Source organism: Cheilinus undulatus, linkage group 20 (assembly GCF_018320785.1).
Source record: "Cheilinus undulatus linkage group 20, ASM1832078v1, whole genome shotgun sequence".
In the NCBI taxonomy this organism is placed as follows: Eukaryota; Metazoa; Chordata; class Actinopteri; order Labriformes; family Labridae; genus Cheilinus; species Cheilinus undulatus.
The window spans coordinates 36,964,080-36,978,568 of record NC_054884.1 but is presented as its reverse complement, the minus strand read 5'-3'; the positions used below and the strand labels follow the sequence as shown (position 1 = coordinate 36,978,568).

General features: G+C 39.7%; 2 protein-coding genes across 5 annotated transcripts in view; one reads left to right on the top strand and one right to left on the bottom strand.

The window, feature by feature from the left end:
- Positions 1-8,876, top strand: part of fmnl1b (formin-like 1b) — a 95,133-nt gene extending 86,257 nt beyond the window's left edge. For all 4 annotated transcript variants that reach the window (XM_041815620.1, XM_041815618.1, XM_041815621.1 and 1 more), the window contains 8 exons: positions 610-678; positions 844-924; positions 1,112-1,241; positions 1,643-1,806; positions 1,920-2,021; positions 2,221-2,313; positions 2,763-2,877; positions 8,191-8,876. In XM_041815620.1, the coding sequence (XP_041671554.1) occupies positions 610-678; positions 844-924; positions 1,112-1,241; positions 1,643-1,806; positions 1,920-2,021; positions 2,221-2,313; positions 2,763-2,877; positions 8,191-8,291 (855 nt within the window). In that variant the 3' untranslated portion in view covers positions 8,292-8,876. The remainder of the gene's footprint in view (positions 1-609; positions 679-843; positions 925-1,111; positions 1,242-1,642; positions 1,807-1,919; positions 2,022-2,220; positions 2,314-2,762; positions 2,878-8,190) is intronic.
- Positions 8,877-10,482: 1,606 nt separating this feature from the next.
- Positions 10,483-14,167, bottom strand: LOC121528473. Its single transcript, XM_041815950.1, has 2 exons — positions 14,040-14,167; positions 10,483-12,725 (listed from the first exon to the last, which is right to left on the bottom strand). The coding sequence occupies exon 2, from the start codon at positions 12,561-12,563 to the stop codon at positions 11,736-11,738; it is 828 nt and encodes a 275-aa protein (XP_041671884.1). The 5' UTR covers positions 12,564-12,725; positions 14,040-14,167; the 3' UTR covers positions 10,483-11,735.
- Positions 14,168-14,489: the final 322 nt, after the last annotated feature.

Below are 14,489 nucleotides of genomic sequence, written 5' to 3'. Positions count from 1 at the left end.
TCTAGGGAACATAAATGCATTTACTTTGTTATGCTTTTGCTTTTGCATATGGTCAATATGATATGGAACAGCCTGACGTCCAGCCATGTGTAGCATTTATATAGAGTAATATTAAAGCAGAAAACCCTCCAATGATCAGACTCTCCTCCACCACCACCTGGAGGGTCTTTTTTAGATCAAGTCTTTCCTGCAGGAACATCTCATGTGACAGAGTTTATTAAGTTGTAGTTTTATTCATCTGTTTTTGTTTTGGGGAAAAACTATTCTGAGGTACCACTGATGTTTGACTGATCTGTGATGAAACAGTTGTCTAAAAAACATGGTTAAAGCGATAGACTCTTAACGTCTGTAGTAAAGATGAAATGTAAGAGTTTTATTTAAATGTGTTTACATTGATGGTAAAGTATGCAAGTTGAAAACTTTGAAAGCAACAGTGCCGCGTTTGGCAGAGATAAACGTGACTTATGTCCCTCAAACTGTCTCTGTTTTGGCTTCTAATTAATACATCTCAACAAACAGAACTGATTGTCAATAAAAAAACTCAAGCTGTCAAAACTTGGATCTGCTTCCAAAGACAATAACCTCAGTGATTTTAACTCTTGTTGGCAGCAACTCAATGCTCTCATCGCTGCCTCCATGTCGATCAAATCCTCCAGCAAGCTGAAGAAAATCCTCGAGGTAAGTCCAAATGTTCACATTTGTTAGACAAAAACATTAGTAGATCATCAGCTGATGTTTATTGTGCCTAACTGTTAAACCCGCAGCTTAAGTGTCTCTTTAAATTAACTTTAATGTTATTAAACACCTGTCTGTAAAGTTTTATGTTTTTTTTCTTATGTAAAGATCATTCTAGCATTTGGAAACTACATGAACAGCAGCAAACGAGGAGCAGCATACGGTTTCCGCCTGCAGAGTTTGGATCTGGTAAGTCAGGACAAAATCTCTGCCGTATTGATTTTCTGATTTAATTTCACCTTAGTGTCATGCATAAACAAACCGCCAAGGAGGCCTACGAGACACCATTATTGACACAAGGAGACCAGAAACCACTGAGAGATGATCATTTTTAAACCTGATATTTATCGTCTTCAACTTCACTTTTTCTCTGCAGCTCTTAGACACTAAATCCACAGACCGCCGACAGACGCTGCTTCACTTCATCGCCAGCATCATTCAGGAGAAATATCCTGAGCTACGGACCTTTTACACCGAGCTGCATTTCCTGGACAAAGCAGCGCTGGGTGAGCATGTTAACTGTTTTGTCTGTTTACATTAAGAGGTCCAACCTTTCTGGATTTTCAGTGTTTATCATCGTCTTTGTTGTCACTTGTCAGCCAGCCAGTTTCCTCCCCATACTTCCTGTTTTCATCCTGTCATTCTTTCAAAATAAAAGCAAGAAGCCCAAAAGACAGTTTATGGGGAAAAAAAAACAATGAAAATGTAGACTATGACTGTGCAGACGTTAATTTAAAGTGTGCAGTACCATTAGAAATCAATACATTTACATACATGTTAGGTTTATTAAGAGTTTGAATTATAAAACAAGAGCCAAGTGTCATAATTTGCTTATTCATGTCTGCTTAAGTATGGAGACAAGAAAGTCTCTGATGCCTCGCTGTCTCACGTTTGTGTTTGTCTCTAGTCTCTCTGGACAGCATCCTGCAGGACGTGCGCTCTCTAGAGCAAGGCCTGGACCTGACCAGCAGAGAGTTTTCTGTAGAAAAAGATAATCCAGTTCTTCAGATGTTTCTAAGCAGCAACACGGAGCTGATCCGCTCTCTCATAGCTGACGGAAAAACAGCCCAGGTCAGAAATAAATCAATCCTAAATCACATGGGACAGCTCCAGATTTATACACAAGACACTTTTAATGATTCTAAGTTTATTTTTGTCCTGATCTGAACTTTTCTGTCTTTCAGGACGCGTACGACTCTGCTGTGGAGTACTTTGGGGAAAACTCTAAAACCACTCCGCCCTCTGTGTTCTTCCCTGTTTTTGTGCGCTTCATTAAAGCATACAAGGTCAGATTAAACTCTCTTTATTGACTTCTGGCATGACTGAACTGAGGATGCAGATAGCTGCTTTACTGATAAAGAAAATAACCTTTTACTGTAAATTTAAAACCCAATCAGGGAGCCGCTCTGAGCTCATGTCTTTAAAATTCGACCTTAAGATGCAGATAAGACGATGCTTTTAAAAATGCTTTCTTTTCTCTTACAGCAAGCTGAGCAGGAGAACGAGCAGAGGAAGAAACAGAGCCTGAACACTGATGCTCCTTTAACTCCACCTAAACCTGACACCACAGGAAACAAGGTAACAGACTAAAACACCAGCTGTTTAAGGAATTTCTGTCTCAATAGAAATAAGATATGATTTGCCCTGTTTGTCCAGTTTATGAAGCAGCTGGAAGCATCACAAACATGGACGTTTATCAGGTTTACAGAGCATTAACACTCTCACAGTGACTGATGGCAGAACAAATCATGTTGTCTGAGCTGCAGGTTTGTTTACAGCCCGTCTGATAGTCCGCCTGCTCGTATTTCTAACTGCTCTGTGTTATTATTACCCCGAGGAGTGACACAGACTTTGACGTCTGCAGATTGTAAAACACTCAGAAGCAAATCTGTGAGCTGAGGCGGATAAATAAAAACCGAGTCGACCGTTAATCAGGAGAAACACGGACAGAGGCACAAAAACACGCTGCAGGTTATTTTTTAAACGTCTCAGATTAAAGTCAGATTAAGACTCCTTCCATTTTTCAGGTGTGTGTGACGCCCAAACCGCCTCACATGGATCTGATCGCGGAGCTGAAGAAGAGGCAGGTGACTCCTCTGGTGAGGGAGGGGAAGGACGGGGCGATCGAGGACATCATCACAGGTACGCTGCTGCAACACCTGAGACAAACTTCACAGATGTGGTCTGTTTGTACACAAAGATTATCTTCATCAGCTCTCATTTAGATCTGTCTTTCATGATTGGTTGGATCATTTAGGCAGAATAATGATTTGTTTTTTACACAGAGAAGTCTGAAATTTCCATCTCACTTTTGTTTTAATCAAACCTGTGCTTGTTAGGGTCACATTCAATACAGACCAATCAGAGCAACAAGACCAAATTAGGTAGTGGACATGTACAGCTCCAGTTGAACCTGAGCTGTCCAGGTTGGCGCTGGACAGAACAGAGATTCTTGGTGAAACTAAAATAGTTTCTAAAGCCAAACGAGCAAAAACATCTTTGCTGCCAAGAGAAGCTTTCAATGTGCCTGTTTTGTTTTGTCAGACATGTGGTCCAGTTCTTTTTGAACTGCTGCTATACTACAGCTACATCTGAGCTAATAGCTACCAAGGCAGCAGCCTTTGAATACACCTGCTAACCTCACCCACAGCTATCACAAACTCATGCTGAAGCAGACCGAGACATCTTTTCCATTATGAAAAGCTGTCAGTGTTTTTTTTTTTTCTTTATTTCATACAGAAATGTGGTCCAGTTTTGATACAACTGCCCGCTCTATTAATACAGCCGAGCCAATGGCCGCACTGGTGGCAATCATAGCTGTCAGCTTCCAGTATAACTAAACTCCCCCTGTAGCTGCCACCTCGTTCTCCTCTACCAATGCTGATTGGTCCAAACCATTTTCAGTTCTGCACACATGTTGTAGAATGAAGCTTTTTACGATGGTTTTACCAGAAAGTGGACTGGTAGATCCATCTGCTTTGCAAGGTTTTTGAAATTCCCCAGAAATCAAGAAAGTATCTATGTAGGTTATCTTTTCTTAAACTCTCAGAGCCATATAAACGGCACATTGCTGCCCCCTGAGGCTAATAGGAGTAAAACACCTTCCAGAAACCAATTGTAATAGAGTGTTTTTACCTTGACAGTCACAAAGGACAACAGGAAGTCATAAGCCCATTTCAGACTGGATGTGTGAGACTCCAACTTGGCTGCAACAGTCAGTTTGTCTGTGTGTAAAAAGTCAGGGCTTTCAGACTGCCTGCATGTAAACTGTGTTTCATGCACCTGATACGTGCGGCTCAGGCGTGGAGAATTTAGAGAAACAAGGTCTCAGCTATTTTTCTGCACGCCATGCGCGTTATGGGCTAAAACAGACAGTAAAATGATGACTAGAGGGCCATATTTACTTGTTTTAATGATTCTGTTTAATAAAGATGTTCTCTAAACTGCTACTGTTAGAGAGGCTTTCTGTTCCACACCGATACCATATGTCACAGTAAAGATAAACACAGTATAAGTACACTTCTGGTTTGTGCTTTTCAAAGTAAAAGCCCTATTAGCATTACTTTGGAGAAAGTTTTTTATTTTGAATGGCCACGCTTCCACTGTACACTGAATGAAGTCACTTGTAGGGAAGTTTATTGAGGTGAAACGCATGAAGAATGACACGGCTTTGACAGCGGGGATATGTGGCCAGCAGCAAACTCACACCTAGTGTGAAAGCAGCACCAGCAGGAGCGAACACATGCGACACACGGCAAAACACGCAGCCAGTCTGAAACTGGCTTTAGGCTAAATCCATACTTAGGCAGAGGGAGATCCTCCATTTTCAAAAGTTAGCCCTGTCCACGCATGCTGAATTCTCAAAAACATTAAAAACATTTCCCATCGCAAGAAAATGCAAAAAAATGCACTGGTGTATGTTGTAAAGAGCAAACACTGTAAACATAAACGCACAACACACAAATATAATTCTCCAAAATGATTAACCTTTTACTGAAGATGAAGGAAATCTCATTAATGCCCTTTTTAACAGGTTAAGTTGTTTTTCCAGCCTTCTCATGATTTAATAAACAACCTTGTACTGATGACCTCTTATTTATTAAATCCTCTACTTTAAAACATCACTCTCTTTCTACCTCCAGTTAATCTCTGGTCTGTGTCGTTATTTCTGAACATTTCATCCTGTTTACTCCTCACTCCTGTCTTTCTTTGAAGGCTGATCTCACTTCTCTGTCCTTGCTTCTCTCTCTGTTTGTCCCTCCTCTCTTCCCGTCTCTTCAGCTCTAAAGTCCGTGCCCTTCACGGCTCGCTCTGCCAAACGCTCCTCTCGTCTCTTCTGTGACTCCGTCTTCAGCGAGGAGGTGACGTCTCTAAATCCCTCTGCTGTTTCTCTGACATTGCTCATGTTTTATTTCCAGCTGATCCACCAGCCAGACTTTTACACTTCAACATTTTCATCTTAATCTTCCATCTGTGCTGCTGTGATTTTATGTGACTGAAACATCAAATTTGGTTCATCTTAAGGATTTGTGAGCAATGCCATCTTTTTTTGTGATGATTGATTATTATGGTGCAAACCTTGTCAGTAGAGCTGAACAAAAATATTTCCCTTAAACTATAAAAGCAAAGCATTCAGAAGTTTGATATGATTTCACCATAAAAAACTACTTTGTTTGGGGGCTTTAAAGTAGCTAGAAGCTACACAAGGCTGGCACTGTCTTCTGCAGACTGGCTAACTACAGCTGGGAATGCAGAACAATCTGTCCTGCAGACCCCAAAACCTAGACATTTTTAGTGAGGAAGGAAGACAAAAAAAACTAAACGTCTGGTAGAGCAGGAGAGAGGGGGGCTGAGAAAGATGCCACAAATGTAACTGCTAAGCTAAACTGAGCTGAAGTTAAAAAGAAAACAAAAAGAGGCAGCACAGCATAGGCAGTGGGAAAATAGGAAGTGATGCACTGTCAGTGAGGCTTCAGCCAATCACTGAGCACTCATGAGACCTGCCGATCACAAATACAATACTGATCATGTTTTGTGATTTGATATATCAGCTGATTTAGCGATAGGTCAGTCTGCTTAGCTTTGTAGTGTACTGAGATCTCCTACAGGTGGCAGCATATCCTAAATGACCTGAATAAATATGACGTTTGTTCAAGTGGCGAAACGGTGCAAATAGTCTGAAAAATACCGTAAAATCTGGTGTATAACCTGCACTTTTGATTCCTTTTTTTCATTTAGAAAGTTGGCTGCAGCTTAGCTTACACACCAGGACAACTCTATACGACCTGCATAAAGTGCTGAGAAATGCAGTGTCATTACTGCCATCATCACTCACTGCATGAGACCTGACACATTTGAAAATTCTCCACATTTATTGTGTATCGCAACAGTGTTAATTTCGTTGACTAAAACTATGACTAAAAATATTCGTCAACAGCCTTTTATTCCATGACAAAAACTAGCCTAAGACTAACAAAAATAGATCTGTGATGACTAAAACTGACTAAAAGTAAGTTTAGTTTTTGTCAAGATGACTAAAACTAGACTAAAATGTAATTTAGTTTTTCATCAGACATTCTAAATCCATGACATTTCTCCACTGTGGGTAAATCTGTCAAAAAACAATGCATCTGTATCTATTCTGCCTCTCAGCTGTAGAAAGCAGGGACCCCAGGTTTGGCAGAGTGCAGAGAACAAACTACCATGATTTGGTACCAGATTTAGGCAAGAAAATAAATGCTTGGACTAAAAGTAAAGACTATAATACGAGGACTTTTTATGGACTTTTTAGGGTAGAAATGACTAAAATGTGACTAAAACCAAAATGCATTTCATCTGAATACTAAAGTTAAAAATAGCTGCCAAAATTAACACTGTATCACAAGCAATCGCTTTGGCTTCACTGTTTAGAACATGCTGGAATACACAAACCACAGAGGTGGAGGTTGGCGCCACTTTTTAACTGCTTTCCCCCATTTTTGGCTCCAAATCATGTGTTGATAGAAAACAGGAAAAAAAATAAGTAGGCATCTGGAGTGTTTGTTTGATGGAGAACACTCCTCAGTATAGACAGGTGATGGGTGGAGGAGGGCAGAGTGACTGAGTCCGTCTCAAACTGCCGGCTGAGATTAATTACCGTATAATTGCTAGTAGATGTGCAGACTCCATGCAGTGAAAACAGATGGTATAGAAAGAGCAACAAAGAAACTGCACATAGTGGACTTAGACAAATGGAGTTTAAATTATTATGCAGGAGGACGGTTTAAACCTTTTGAGAGATTTCAAAAACAGACTGTGACTTATATTCTGGATTTTTACGATAAATATCAACTCAGCCAAATTATGCAACTAATTCAATTTTTACTATGTTTCACCTCCAAACAGCAGTATTTATTCAAGTTTCTCACCAAAAACCTGTGGTCTGTTTCTTTAAGATACATTTGAAGACATCATGTGACTTTACCTTTGCCTGAAAGTCATTTTACCACCTTAAATAGACCTTAATGTATCATAATCTTCATAATGTCAGCTAACATGCAAACAGCTATCATGCTTTAGCTAACAGGCTTCAACACTGGATTAATATTTTTGAACTAAAATGACTCAAGACAAAGTTTGAAGGATTTTAAAACAGCAACTTTAAATAATGGGCTGAGCAGAAACATTAGTCATGTAAATTTTACAAAAATCTGCTGATCAGGATCAGCTGCCAATCAAACCTGGCACCCTTAGACAATTTTAATCTTTGAGTAAATGTTTAAGCTCTATTTGAGCTGCAATTTCTCAGAATGCTAAAAAATAAACTAAAGGTATGTTAAAGTAATTTAAATTGACATGAAACAGACATTTTATGTGCTGTCTTTTAAAGTAAGCAAGTAATTTATGATTTCTCTTAAGATCTCGACTTTTCTCATTTCCCCAGAGCTGCAGAAGCACAAAATAAACACACATATGATCTAAATTCATAAATTAAAGCAGGCAGTGGCAGCACATTGTGTTATGGTTTGAACTATCAAAGTGACCAATGCTTTGTTCGCTTATAGACTGCCAGAAAATTATCACGTTACAAAATAATCTTCATAATGTTGAGATAATGCTGACAATAAGTAGAGACCTGGAGAAGAAACCAACCAAAAATCTTCTGTTATGATGGAAAAATGAAGCAAGTCAGATATATGGATACATGTCCACACAGGGCTTCCATACTTTTGACCACACAGTGTATTTAAATGTTTAAAGGGGGTTTCTGTTCCTTTTAAAAAGCAATACAATAATATTTCAACGCTGGTTTTACAAAGAACTACCACTGTGATTCTGATGCTTGGTTATCTAAACTAAGGCTGAATAATAAAAAATAAAGTCATGAATGTGGTGCATGTAGTGTTTTTTTAATGCACTGTACCAGTTAAAATCCTCGTTTTGGTCTCAACTTCCTCCTCCTTTTTTCTTCTTCAGATTTAAGGAATCAGCCGTACAGGCGGACGGATGGCAGCAGACGCAGCACCAAGTGGAAACCTGGACAACAGCTGCACGTGTCCTCAGACATCTCCCTGTGAAAAAACACCACCACTAAACAAGCACAAACACCGATATTAGCTCGCCACAGCAACCAGCCCGTCCCCTCCTGCATGTCCAGGCTGCAGAGGTGAAACTGCATGTGTTCACAAGAAGAATAAATAAGCTGACACTCGCAGAGAGAAGCACTTTTGTGATGAACTGATGATTGTAGATGATTGAAACAATCAGATATAAGAGAGAGAATGTGATCTGCTCTCCATGTTAATGACACTGGATGTCATACAGGCTCGTTAAGGCGATTATATGGACGAACGAGCCACTCAGCAGACACACAGCGCTTCATTAAAGCTGCTCGTCTCAGAGCGACTCTGAAGACGTTAAAGTTTGATGGACGGTGCGGTGCTCATAAATCATTTTGATAGTTTTTCTTAAAAAAGCTCCTCACATGAATTTTTAATTGGTTTTATTTTAAGTAGAGTATTAATCAAACTGTCCATCTCCCTGTCCTCTAGAGACTCAAATTCAGCCTGAAGATTTGTAATATATTTAAATTATTTTTAATACTGAGGTGTGACAGTGAAGGACTGAGCTTCTGCATTTCAACTAATAAACCATTTTTTACCAGCTGGATTCCCTGTCTTCGTTTGGATTATTCATATGAAGTTTTCAGTGACATTTTAAAGAGGCGGTCCTATTCTGCAGCTGTGCACCACCTGAGAGCTAACATGCTAACAATGACAATGCTAACAACCCAAGTTCAGCTCAGATATCTCCTCCAGTAGAATATTAAGAATGCAGATATGACTTAATATGTCTGAATAAGATGTCAAACACAACAGTTTAACTCAAAGATACAGTGAAGACTAAGTCACAGAGTGGGACAAAGATTTACAGATATAAAAGAGTAAAATAAAGGCTTCAAGGAATTAAATGGCATCTACAAATAACCAAAAAAAAATATCCTTGCAAAGAAAATGGGCTAAATGAACAAACATGAAAGTTCTGTTCCAATTCAGTTGGAGCATCTTCCTTTGACTGCATAAGCCAAACTTGCCCTAAAATCCTGAGTATGAGAGCCTCTTTTTTCAAGATTTGTTTTGGGGATTTTTATGCTTTCATTAAGGGAGGAAGGCAGTGGATAGAGTTGGAAACAGGGATGAGAGAGTGGGGGAAAGACGTGCAGGAAAGGAAGTGTAGGCTGAACTTAAACTCGGACCTCCCACGTACATGAGGTGTGACCTAACTGCAAGGCCATCTTCACCCCTAGATGCACTTTTTATATCCATTGTTTCATCTAAAAAGCAGGCTGTGTCCTATACACAAATTTATCCAATATACCAGCATAAAATGCTAAGACAAACACTATTATTATTACTGCAACTGATTAATGGTTAATGCTGACAGACCATGTTGGAAACAGTTACACTGAAATTTGCATTACATAGCTGCTTAAGAGTCTGCCATCTTGTTTGAACAGCAGTGCAATGACTCATGGGAAATGTGAGGTCATGATGGAGGACCTGATTGATTATTTGATTGCTCTTGGGAGAAGGACACCTTTGTTGGCTTGATCTAAAAATGCTTTTGAAATGGGACTGACTCTTAATGTCTCAATATGACAAACTATAAAGGATGCAGCCCCTGAAAAGGGACACAGCAAAGGCTAAATGCACCACTAGACTATGAAGGAAGCATCCCCAGAAATGGGACACAGCAAAGGCTAAATACAACATGAGACTATAAAAGATGCAGCCTCTGAAATGACTACAAAGGATGTAGCCCCTGAAATGGGACACAGCAAAGGTTAAATGTACCACTAGACTATAAAGGAAGCATCCCCTGAAATGGGACACAGCAACGGCTAAATGCACCACTAGACCATGAAGGAAGCATCCCCAGAAATGGGACACAGCAAAGGCTAAATACAACATGAGACTATAAAAGGTGCTGCCCCTGAAATGGGACACAGCAAAGGCTAAATACGCCATTAAACTATGAAGGATGCGGCCTCTTAAATAGGGCACAGCAAAGCTTAATGCACCACTAGACTTGAAAGGATGCAGCCCCTGAAATGGGACAAAGGCTAAATAAATTACAAGACAGATCAGAGGCACTCTGGAACTCAAGAATAATATCAAGTGTTCATTGGCTTGGCTTAGCAGCAATCATTTACTTTTAACTACATTTTTAACCATTTGTGCAATCAATACGTTGATTCGATAGTTTAAAAGAAGAGTCTAATTGCCTTTATTTTTGATTTTTGAGAGTTACATTTGCATATAAAACCCTCAAAGGCTGCTCTATATTTCTATATTTGAAAAGCAAACAAAATACTCATCAACATAATAACAGCATGTAGTTAGAGTTAATTAAACCTGGTTTACACAATGGAGAGGAGGAATCAGAGAAAATGCTGCACAAAAACACTAAGGAACAGCTGAAAAATGCCAGAAATTCAAACTTCAGACTTCCTGTAAAGCAGAGGACATGGTTTTTGGACCTTGCTGATGTATTTCTCCTTTTATCGAAGAGTTTAGAAACCATGGCAGTAAAACAAAGTGTTTCTCTGCCGCTGACCTTTTCACCCCGAGGATCTTTTATCGATCAAAGAGAGGAAATAAGAAGAACAACAAAAAGACAGAAATCACTTTGAGTTTTCCTCCTGAGACCTGCTCTCATGTGGCGGATCTCTCTACTGTCAGAGCTCCGTCAGTATTTACTGTCAGTTTGTCTGCTCCTATTTTTACTAAAAGAACCATGAACGGATTAACAGCTGATAGTCGATATTAATCACAGATTTTCAATTTTCCTCCTCATAAAATAATCGCTTAATTAATAGATCATAAAACTGATAGCTGTTTCTTTAATCTTGTGCAGTCATTTAAAGCAAATAGGATATTTTGCCACAAAAAGAATCCACGTTTTTGCCTATTTGATTGTTCTTTTTTTAAAGATTAAAAAAAAAAAGACATTTGAAGAGATCAACCTGAACTCCAGGGCTTTGTATTGACATTTTCTTATAATTTTGTTTTAGTCAGTCCTGAGGTTCCTTTCCCTCAGGTCTTTTATTGTTCTATCTCACTGATTCCTCTTCTAATTATTGTCATATCAAAATAAAAGACTAAAAAGCCCTAAAGTAAATTTTAGTTGAAAGAACCACAAGAGAAAAGCCTATCTTTGGCAGTAGTCTCTTAATGTTTCCAAAGATGTAAGTCTTTGTCTGCTCCAGTGGATAATGGATGTATGGATGTTTCCTTCTGTTTAATTCTCCATTTTTACCAGAGTTATGTACACTACAGTTCTAATGAGTTTGTCCCAGTTGTTTTATTGTTTTCAGGATTTTCTCAGTGAAACCAAAAGTTTCTCCACTTCTTCTCCCGTCGTCTGCAGCTCTTTGGTGATTTTCTCACTTTGTCTTGCTGCTTCTTCAACACTGGAAACAAACTGTGAGTGATCTGCAGCTCTCTGAGAGTCACTCAGAGTTATTTCACAGATGCCAGAGTCTTTTCTATCTGTGCTGCTACGCCGTGCACATTCTCTCTGTCGGTCATTAATGATTGGACAGTCCTCATCTCTCCTATTAGAGGTTTGATGGTTTCTCTGAAGTTTCCTGCTGTTTCTTGGATCAAATTCAACTTTTCCGACTGCTTTCTCTGTGTTTTTAAATCTTTGCTCCCCTGAATTCGTCCGAAGATGCTCCCAGTCAAGTAAACTGAGAATCTTGTGGCGCACCAGCCACCAAAAGCACCACCAACCGCTCCTCCTGTGGCACCAACTGCCCCCCCAAAAGTTCCTCCGATCGCTCCTCCAGTGGCACAGCCGATGGAGAACCAGGCCACATCGCTCACGACGCTGTGAACCAGACAATCAGATCCTCCTACTGCTGCTCCGATCGCTCCCCCCACAGCTCCACAGAAAACTCCACCAACCACTCCGCCCAACACACTGCCGAAGAAGCCCACTGTCGCACCGACAGCGTTAATTTGACCACAAATCCTGGTGAGAGTTGCAGCACTGACAGCGCCCAAGAAGCCCCAAACTCCTCCAGAGACAACCCCGCAGGCTGCACCCAGAGCTCCTCCAAACACGGCGAACACAACCCGGACCGGTTTACTCTCTGGAGCGTCATCATGAAGTCGAACAGCCGTCAGTGTGAAGCTCTCTGAAACTCTCTGAAGATGATCCCTGCGCTGGTTGTAGAGGACAGAAAACGACATCAGACTAGTGATGAGTTCATCTTTTTGGTCCGTTTGAGGGGCGAAGGCCCTGTAATCCAGAGAGCCGCCTTCAAAATCAAACAAATTCTCCATCTTTCTCTTTTTCCCTTTAACCACAGTCCGCCTGATGATTCATGAGAGGAGATTTAGAATATTTATAATTGTTGTTCAGTTTTTAAGATCTCTAAATTGACAGGAAGTTACCATAAAAATAAAACCAGGAGGGCTTTTCAGTGAAGAGGATCTCTTTTCTACCTGCAAATGAAAAACAGACAGTGGAAGAATCAGCAAAAAAGCATCCAATTTCGAAGTGAATTGCATTCATAAGAGAAAGAAAAGGTCCTGTTATTCTTAATTACCAAGACACTGGTACCTAAAATTTTTCTAGAAGCTTCATTAAGGCTGCAGAAAATACATATGCTCTACAATTCCACTATTTAACATTTAAAACTGTTTTTTTAATTCAAGACTTTCCTGTGCTGCATTCCAGTTTATCTCTGAACTTCTGAATTCCAAGATGCCAGTCAGGAACGTCATCCTAAATGACCCCTGAAGTTGGAATACCAACTCAAAACCCCGAGTTCCCAACAAATAGTAACTGGAATGGGATCGGACTTTCAACATGAATGGAACTGCAGCAAGTAAGGGTAACCTCTGTACTTCCTGTTTGGATACAGAGCTGATTTTATTTTGTAAAGAGAAAGAGGACATTGGGGTAGGCTAATGATTATGAAAAAAGGAACCTGTTATAGACTGAAAATGAAATGAGGGAACAGTAAAAAAGGTAAATATTTGATAAAAACAAGATGTGAAATGAGACATAACAGTCCCTGTAAAGTGAAATCCAAACTTTGTGTCTTAACACACTAGATATGTTGGAATAAGGTTGCTGTAAATGTGGATGGGTTAATTTGACTAGGGCAAAAATCTGAGTTAAAATGACTGATCTATAAATCTGCTCATGAAAAAGTAAAGAGTTATTTACTCTGACAGTGAGGTATAATTCTTATCCCTAAATATATAAAGAAAAAAATTCTTCATTCAGTACAAGTACACAAAAAAGCAAAATTACAGCAACACAAGTGAATGTACCTGATTGCTTTTCAACCCTGCTGAACAAATACACCTCTCTCAGTTACCTCCTGTTTGTCTGATGTGTTATCAACTACAACTCAGTAAAATAATACTACTGTACATTTTAAAATAAGCATTTGATTTTATACGTTGAAGGTTGATTAAAGTATGTAGCAGACCTGACTCTCTGTACAGTCAGTCCTGTAAATGGGTGTGATCATTTTAGTGCATGCACTGCAGTTTTTCCAGTTTGTGAAGTTTATGATCTTAACTCATGACTGCAGCAGTCATTTTTATTCTCCCGCTGCCTGAACTTGTCTTTTACTGGCTAAAGATCATGTTTGAATCTCAACAGAAACATAGAAGAAAGAGAATGAGGTGTAAAGTATCATCTAAGAGAGGTAGAAGATGTAAATATATGCAGCTGACTGAGAGTGAAGCAGCTCTAACTTATTTGAGCAAATGCAGATCAGTGTTGAACATCTTTGTACTCACAGTCTGAGGTCTACTTCGCCAGCTCCCCTTTCTTCAGAGACATCCTTGTCTGGTTTCTCTGCAGAGAAAGTTTTAAAACAGTCTTGGGCTGAGTTCAGTCTGCATTGTCTGATTCGTTCAGAGGACAGAGATCAGGAAGTGAAGCAGAGAGAGCAGGGGGGCGGAGCTAAAGCAGTAAAACACTTCCAGGTGCCTCCGGGGGAAACACAGGAAGGAGCAAACAGCTGTAAGACTGATCTATTTATCATTAAAACAACAACGACACAGCCTGCACACTAAACATATCTGGGGCGTAGTCTGAGCATTGCAAAGTTGAACAGAAATTTACCTTCAGATGATCACCAAACTGCAACTCCACATGCATATGCCTGTTTATATTCTTATCAGCATATTAAAAATGAATTAAACATGTTTCAACATGCTTTACAGCTCTGTGGCAACTAAGGGGAC

What these genes read in the sequence shown, in the direction of transcription:
- LOC121528473 (XM_041815950.1), bottom strand. Translation starts at nt 12,563, where the DNA reads ATGGAGAATTTGTTTGATTTTGAAGGCGGCTCTCTGGATTACAGGGCC.